Source organism: Xenopus laevis, chromosome 9_10S (genome assembly GCF_017654675.1).
Source record: "Xenopus laevis strain J_2021 chromosome 9_10S, Xenopus_laevis_v10.1, whole genome shotgun sequence".
Lineage (NCBI taxonomy): Eukaryota > Metazoa > Chordata > Amphibia > Anura > Pipidae > Xenopus > Xenopus laevis.
In genome coordinates this window covers 560641-569435 of record NC_054388.1, presented here as the reverse complement: position 1 = coordinate 569435, position 8795 = coordinate 560641, and the positions used below count along the sequence as shown (strand labels likewise).

General features: G+C 42.2%; 1 protein-coding gene across 1 annotated transcript; it reads right to left on the bottom strand.

Moving 5' to 3' along the window:
- Positions 1–4649: 4649 nt before the first annotated feature.
- Positions 4650–8361, bottom strand: LOC108702460 (orexin). The gene is made up of 2 exons (XM_018237929.2): positions 7090–8361; positions 4650–5398 (listed from the first exon to the last, which is right to left on the bottom strand). The coding sequence occupies exons 1-2, from the start codon at positions 7108–7110 to the stop codon at positions 4982–4984; spliced, it is 438 nt and encodes a 145-aa protein (XP_018093418.1). The 5' UTR covers positions 7111–8361; the 3' UTR covers positions 4650–4981.
- Positions 8362–8795: the final 434 nt, after the last annotated feature.

The window sequence follows — 8795 nt, the reverse complement described above, 5'->3', positions numbered from 1 at the left end:
GTGAGAATTTCTCCAGCAGAAATGGTCATATTTTTATTTACTTGGCTCATTTTGCCCATATTTTGCCCTTATACAGTGCCCGTAGTTTTTAATGTTTTTTTGTGATCTCATGTTAAGAATTGAGGCAACCAATTGTGAAATTAAAAATCAAAAAACCTCTTGTAAATGGGGTGATAATATGTGAGTTGTAAATAAAATGCTGCTGGAGGTATAGGAGGTGGCACAGTGGCTGGGAAAGCTCTAGAGACAAGGTCCCTCTCCAGTGGTGTAACTATGGGGGAGCAATGGGTGTAACTACACCTAGCCCTGCCCCCCAGGTGCAGATTTTGCACCTGAGCATGTGGCCCCATAGTTACACCTTAAAATGCTATGAGAGAAAGCAAATGTGGTGGATTGCAGGGCTGTGTTCACTGAGGCTGGAAAAGCCAGTGCAGGTGTTGGAATTGATTAGCCATGGCTTGTGGAAAAGGGGAGGGGCTGTAAGTGAACTCTCCACCCAGGAAGTGAGAAAATGCAGCTGGAAAACTGTGGAAAAGGGGAGGGTCTTTAAGTAAATTCTCCACCCAGGAAGTGAGCAAATGCAGCTGGAAGACTGTGGAAAAGAGGAGGGGCTCTAAGTGACTTCTCCGCCCAGGAAGTGAGCAAGTACAGCTGGAAACTGTGGAAAAGGGGAGGGTCTTTCAGTGAATTTTCCACCCAGGAAATGAGCAGGTGCGGCTAGAAGACTGTCGAAAAGGGGAGGGGCTGAAAGTGAACTCTCCACCCAGGAAGTGAGCAAATGCAGCTGGAAGACTGTGGAAAACAGGAGGGGCTATAAGTGACTTCTCCGCCCAGGAAGTGAGCAGGTGCGGCTAAAAGACTGTGGAAAAGGGGAGGGGCTGTAAGTGAACTCTACGACCAGGAAGTGAGCAAATGCAGCTGGAAGACTGTGGAAAAGGGGAGGGGCTGTAAGTGACTTCTCCCCCAGGAAGTAAGCACGTGCAGCTGGAAACTGTGGAAAAGGGGAGGGGCTGTAAGTGAACTCTCCGCCCAGGAAGTGAGCAGGTGCGGCTAGAATACTGTGGAAAAGGGGAGGGGCTGTAAGTGAACTCTCCGCCCAGGAAGTGAGCAAATGCAGTTGGAAGACTGTGGAAAAGAGGAGGGGCTCTAAGTGACTTCTCCACCCAGGAAGTGAGCAGCAGAGCAGGTGCACCTGGGAGACCTAAGGGGATAAAAAGATAGTGATTTAATGGTTCAGGTTCAGGCTCTGGTTAGATTGGTCTGTTCTGGTGTCAGAACAATGAGTGTTACTTTGTTTCTATTGCTGTGCCGGCTGTGTGTGACAAATCCTCGCTGTGGATAAGACACCGGCACTTGGCCTCTTGAAAATGAATTGGATCATCACTGGGTTTGGCCACTTCTGCCGCTGCAGTGAATTCCGACAACACAAATAGAATTTCTCTAGGCTGTGGCTTATGTTCCTGTGCCCTACAAATCTCCCTAATAACAAACTCATGTTCCCAAATAGTGTCCTGTATCACAAGATGAGCTGTAGCACCTTCACGAGCTGCATTGTCACATTATAATTTCACTTCTGATGGATTTTCTTGCTGTGATTGGGGATGTGGGACTGGTAGCAGCCCCCTGCCTTCCTGTAAAGCCCCCCGCTCTGATGGAAGTGGTGTCAGAGTGATAGTAAGCTCTTGAGCCAATCATCAGAGCAGCCAATAATGTGCCACTTGTATCAGTTGTGTCTCTGAATGGTGCAAATGTAACACGGGCACAGGCTGATTGGGAAATGAGAGAAGTCATTGGGGCTGCGGATCTGGCACTGATCTATCACAGCAGGTCTCAGCCCATTGTACTGAACAGAGAATCAAATGAACTGAGCGGTAGATGAAAGCACAATGGGCTTCCCCCCTCGACTCAGAGTCTGCCGACATTGTGCATTAGGCTTTGATCTGCTGTCAGGTCCTGCTGTATCTGCAATGTCTTTACATGTGTCATGCGTGTGTGTGTGAGTACTGGGCCCCGTGTTGTCACGATTTCTAGGGCTTTCTCATTACACACAGTGACAGTGACTTCAGATAAAGACCGGAGGTCGGTGGCACCAATAAGAGCAATTATAAGCAGACACATGACATGGACTAGTTATCTGTTTTTTTAGCAGGAGAACAATGTGCCAAGTAATTGTTCTCTAAAACTATATGATGTGGGGGAAAGTCATGGTTTAGGGTGCAAATTGCCATTTTCCTAGCACAGTCAATGATGAGCACAGGCAGAAGACTGAATTTGTGTAGTTTGGCCCAACGTGGGTATAGAAGTGATGTGCAGGTTGAACCAAAATCGACAGTGATTTATTGTCAGTTCGGCAGGTTTGGGTTTAAACCATTGCAGGTGTGGGTTGGGTGCAGGTCAGACTGGGGAACTAAGCTCCTCTGCTCCCAACAATACTCAACAATGTCCCTCATGAATACAGTGCTGACCAACATTATCTCCTGCAGTTGATGTGGTTTATTGAGCTTTTCCAAGGCTTTTACCTCTAACATCTGCTGGGATTGGTGGCCCTATTTGTTCATGAGTAGAGAACTGATAAAAGTTTTTTTTCAGAGAGTTGTTGTCAATGATTGTTTCTTAAACTTGACTAGGGTTGGCCATGCATGGGTCAATAAATGGCTGGTGGGTGTGCCCCTCTGGCTCACAATTGGCTTGATATCTAATGAACAGGTTTGAAAATCCCATCAGGCATGGACCTCATTAGCATTTTCATATGTTCTAAACTCACATGGGTCCATAACACCAGAGTGTGATTGGACTGGGTCAATGATTGCTCAACTTGATGCTCCTTGTAGGTGGCCAAATGGGGTAGACATCTGGACAAAATGAGCAGCATGAGTGGCAGGTGAAATCGGCTGTTGGTAATTGTAAGAGTTTGTGTTGGGGATTTAAAATATGCATCACTTACATGCATAATGGGATTAAGGCAAATCCTTGATAGAGCAAGGCTTGGGAGACCTTTTGGATAATGAATGAGCAGGAATGGCTGTCCAAGATAACTGTCCTTGTAAATTCATGGAAGGAGAGGGTAATTCATCCACTAAACAAATCACTGGTAACAGAGCGTCCAGAGAAGACAGAATAAGCTGAGGGAGATCCGTTATGAAGAAAGGGGGCGCTGGAGAAGAGGCACCACACCATGAATGAATTGCTGGAGTATTTACTAGTAGATCACACAACAGCCATCACTCTGATGAAATATGTTACATTTTAGGTGGTTTTTACAGTGAAATCTGTGTAGTTGTGGGATTGGTTGGCCATGTGGATGTTATTTGACGTCACTGTAGACTTGGACTGCCACAAATAAGTGGAATTATCCAGTTTAAACAACAATGGGGACAACCCTTTAATTGTGTCATTGTTCCTACTGTCTGAAATCAGTTCCCTGTGCCTGGTCTCTCCATTTCTGTAGGGTACAATTAAAGCAAAGGGTCAGTCTGAACGAAACCCCAATTGAAATAAGTGAAATGTTAGTGACTATGAGCCCCAACATAAACTGTTGGAAGTGGCAACCAACAATACTGACCAGAGTGAGAGCTGCAGGGAAAGAGGAATCCAGAGTTGTGTAGACTTTCATTTCTCCGCATATATCACCTGCATTGTTTGTAAATCATAAGAGAGCTTTGCTTTATCCACACTTTATCCTCTTCTGCCCTCTCATGGTTCTACGTGTCTATTTCCCATCTTTCAGAATTTACTAAATACACCATGAAAATGAAAAACTTTGCTGAAACCCGTAGAGATTCTATAAAAGTGTTCAAACAAGTTGATTTTTAAAAGATTTTTTTTAGACTGTTAAAACAACACAGGACTATTAACAGCTTGGGTAGAAGAATTTAATTATACAAAAATATATATAATCATGTGATGAGTGTCCTGGTCCCCCGTAGCCTGCAAAGCCCGTGTCTCATGAACTGCTTTGATTATACACGTATGTATGTAAGGAGACATGTCCAGACATTTTCGGGATCTCAAAGGGAATGAAGGATTTATATTCTGTATTTTATTACATAGGGAATGTTTTCTTATATATGTTACATTTCTCTAGCTTTGCCTTTTCTCAAAGCTAAAATAAAAGGAATGTTAAGGTCTTTCCTAATAACAGAACAATGGGAAGGTAACCAGATAGCAGCTCCCTAACACAAAATAACAGCTGCCTGGTATATCTAAGAACAGCACTCAATAGTAAAATCCAGGTCCCACTGAGACCCATTCAGTTACATTGAGTAGGAGAAACAACAGCCTACCAGAAAGCAGTTCCATCCTAAAGTGCTGGTTCTTTCTGAAAGCACATGACCAGGCAAAATGACCTGAGATGCACCTACACACCAATATAATTTATTAAACAAAATACACTTGCTGGTTCAGGAATGACATTTATATGGTAAAGTGAATAATTGTGTCATTTAGAAATCAACCTACACCATAAAAATCGTGACAGAATCCCTTTAAATAGTGGATAACAGATAACACCATTATGTTCTACAGAGCTTATCTGTTGTGTAACCTTAGCCTTTTCTCCTTTGAATGGCTGCCCCCATGGCTACACAACAGCTTAATAATATACACAATAGTAGAGTTGCTGAAGCAAACCACAGTTGTACCAGTGCAGGGCAACACTGCATTATATTTTTATTACATGAAAACACTTTCATTTTTTTGATGTTACTGTTCCTTTAAATGAAGAATTTTAATATTCCAATCATTGCATATAAAAACATGGATGGCCAGATATCTTAATAAGCAATAAAAAGAGACTTGAGGACCAGGATCTGATAAATGTCAGCTGTTTTAGGGGGTGGGAATTCTGGGAATTGGATGACATCAAGGAATATTTCTGTAGATAGAGAGAAGAATGAAAACTTGCCTTCATGATTTTTACTTCACTTGTTGCCTTGTTCTTGCTTCCCCTGTGCATCTTGATACAATAAAAGTCACTTGGTAATTACATACTTGGGTCTTGTTGGCACCCAAAGCCTTTGCTGCCATTGAGTGGCTCAGGTGCTGTAGGGCAAAGCAATGTGAGAAGTGAAAGGGAGCTGGAAGTGGAGCTACTGCCCATAAGACCATTGATGCAGTTGGTCTCCACTTTATCCTGAGACCTTCTCCCCATGGTGAGGATCCCCGCTGCGTGGTTGCCAGAGCCTTGGAGCAACCTCTGGAGTCGACTTTGCATGGTCTGGAAATCGCTCCTTCTTTTGCCCAGGGTCAGAATGCCAGCGGCGTGGTTACCAGTACCACGGAGAATATCATATATCCGGCAGGAACAGGTCTTCTGGCGGCAGCAGTCGGGCGCACCGTGAGATGTTGAGATCAATGAACAGAGAAGAACCAGGAACAACCAGCAGTGGGTCTTGTGCACCTGAGAACAACAGTAAACACAGACACATTGACTTGCTGGCCACCTCAGAAGATATAATAAGTCTTTGTCAGTTGTGAGGGGAAATTTGGACAATGGCTTTGGATCAATGCTGGTTAACTATATGTATTTGCATGGGAAGAAAGTTATTTAATTGGTTAATAACACAATGTAGGAGTAACACTGAAAGCAAATATACCATTGTGTGTAATAGAGAGGGAATCTATTCAACCTGCCAGTTTGATCAGTAAAGTAATAGAGAAGTGATAATGTATATAAAGGCACAGTTATGTCCACAGATTCTATAGCAGAATGGACCAGTGGAACACAGAACCAGTCAGTAGATCAATAGAATGAATAACACAAAGATTTTGGACGTGTGAGCAGAGTTGAACCTTGTAGGCACATGTCAGCCTCACTCTGTAAGTAATGGGGGTAACAGGTGATGGTAAAGTTGGATTAAAAAGTCAGACGGGCTGGAGGCAAAGAGAAGCTGTAGAAGGTCTGGGAGTAGAAAAGCTGAAGAGAAATGAATGGTTAGGACTGAAGAGATTCACAGGGGAGAAGCATTGGTTGTTAAGGTTTCCTTATGGAGATGGGTGTCCTAAAACTCTTCTGAAGATAAAAACAAGGGGAAGCCATTGCACTGGGACTAATGCCCCAAACTTTTTGAAGGGCTTTATTTCTGTAAGTTTCTTATCCTGTTAAACTGTTAGCTCTGAGAGCAGGGACCTTGTCATTGCACTATTCCTCCTTTCTGTACTGTACACTGATATTAATAGTGCTAGCTCTATATTCATTGGTCTATATATTCTCTATTCATCCTATAAAGTAACCAAAGGCCAATGACTGCTTCAAGGCCTAGTGACATACGGTCTGAAATTATTTAATCAGTGCAGACAAGCATAACATTAACGAAATTGTGAGATGAGGGACAACTGCCTTAGACTGTACAGCACCACTCTCTGCTCCTAAGAACCCCCCTTTATTTAATAAAATCCCAATTAGTGTATGTGGAAGAGAGGAAAAGCAATGTGGTGAGAGAAAACACCAGAACAAACAGAAAACAAACAGGAGGAAAAGAGAGAAATATAAAAGGAGAGGATTATGATTATGACTGTATGTAGCTTGGCCTCTCCAACATTGACCATCTATAGAAAGCAACTAAAAATATGCCATGGAAATGCCCCTGCTAGGAAAGAAAGACAGAAACCAAAGAATAGAATAAAGAGAGAAATGAAAGGCAACACAATGAGAAACTGTGAGGGGTAAAGAGAGAAGTGGGGAAAGGCTATTATTATGGAAGGAAGGAAGGAAGGAAGAATACAATATGGAACTGAAGAGAAAGTGAGGAGAAACCATGAGTTGAAAAGAAGGAGATGAAAGAAAAGAAGAAGCCACAAAGGACAGGGAGAAAAGGGACAAAGAGACAAATATTCTGTTCTGTACATCGAGTGGATAAGTCTGGGTAAAAATGTAAAAAGTTGAAAGTTTAAGGCCATGTGTCAAGGGGCTTTAAAAAAAATGTAATTGAGGAGAAGTATACAATATGTTGTAAATCAAGCCCTGGATCTTCTATAAGTAGAACATTAAACTTACCTGCTAATGAGCAATCAAATATAAACTATTATGTGATAATCACCTTCTGAATTCAACTGATCCCAACACCAGAACTCCCCTACTTCATCCCTTACCTTATCAGTTAGAGACTCCATATTTCTGGGTATCTTATTGACGCTCTGGAATCTTCTGAAGCTTCTGAGATCCCAACTTCTCTCCCTGCCTTATATATATGACATTTTTCTGTAGTTTGTGTCACAGGACATCTATTTTGGGAGGCAGTATTTGCCACAAGCCGTGGTGGCTCTTGCTACAAAAGAAGGCACGGGCTTTAATGACATTGGTTGTGAGACGTCTCCTGGCTACAAAGGGAGGCTCGTCAGACCCTAATGCACAAGCTTTTCTTTGATTCTATTGTGCTGCTCCTCTGATTAGATATTCTGTTGAGTAACCTGGAGTTAACAAGGAGCTGGTCACTAGTGGAATTTAGCGAGGATTCTTTCAGACTTACAGATGTTTGGGCCAAACACGTCTAAGGATCATAATGATTCTCATTAACGCCAGAGATATTGCTAACGACTGTGGTTTTTCTAATGAAACAAGATGATTAGACTAATGACATATCTACTTGGAATGTTCTTCAGAAAAGGGTTCCATAACAAGCTCAGAAGTAGTCACAGTGTCTCAATGGGCCAAGCTCTAGGCAACTGTTGGGTATCATGTATAATAAAGGCATTGAATTCTTGCCCTGCAATAGGAACCGTTCCTGAGTTAATTAATGGTTTCCATAACTTCCGCAACTTATTTAGCGCCTAGCTATGATAAGAAAAAGAGTCAGCAAGTACACAAGGAGGGTTAGTGGAATATAAAGTATTAGAATGCAGCTGAGGGTGGTTGTGCCTAAAACCCACAAGTTCTATCATGGAAACTAACTTTATGCTTACCTGCAGGGGCAAAACTACAGAGGAAGCAGACCCTGCGGTTGCAGGGAGCCCAAGAGATTTAAGAGGCCCAATAAGGCCCTAATTAATGAGAAAGTTCAATATACATATGTAAAATGGGACAACTTCTGGATATGTTGGAGGCCATAAACTGAATTTGTTGTGGGACTAAGTAACATCTAGTTACGTCACTGGATATTGTAGGCTGCATGTGGGTTCAGAAGGGGCAGGTTCTTGTGGATTTCTGGTAGCAGGGGGAAAAAGACAGAATTGGGTCCATGGGTATGTCTTGCTAAGCCACAATTCTGCCTTTTCCTTGCTGAATGTTATATTTCTGGATGTGAAAATTATTAAACATCTATGAACATGAGGGTTAGTTTTGGCAAGCCTACGATTAAGTGCCCCTTGCCATGAAACACATAAGACTACTGAAAGATTATTGATATAAATAAAGATATTTATATATATATATATATATATATATATATATGTTTTTACCTCAGTGGCCTTGTGGATTCTTACAGTGGCCATTGAATAACTATTGTTGGTTTTCCACTTGTACTGGACCCCTTTCCCAACATCCTAGTGCCCTATCATCATCATCATCATCATCTCCCTGCTGCTTTCACCAAGGACAATTAGCACAAAAAGGCTAATTATTACTTAGCGATGTCCATTCATGTGTCAGATGATTCATCTCAGTTTGTATCAGCACTGACGCATCACTCGCAGAGACTTCAAAGAAAACCTATACGTACAATTAAAGTCCAACTTAAGCAGCACAATATGAGTTTTCTTGAAACCAAACAGCATCATCTATTGGGCCCATTTCTCCCCCCAGCCTTTCAAACAGTTTACATTTAACTATTGTTTTCCACAAAAAAAAACGTTTGTTTTCC

Coding starts and splice junctions, on each gene's coding strand:
- LOC108702460 (XM_018237929.2), bottom strand. CDS start 7,110: ATGGAGTCTCTAACTGATAAG. Junction 5,399..7,089: donor TGGAGTCTCTAACTGATAAG/GTAAGGGATGAA, acceptor TGTTGTTCTCAG/GTGCACAAGACCCACTGCTG.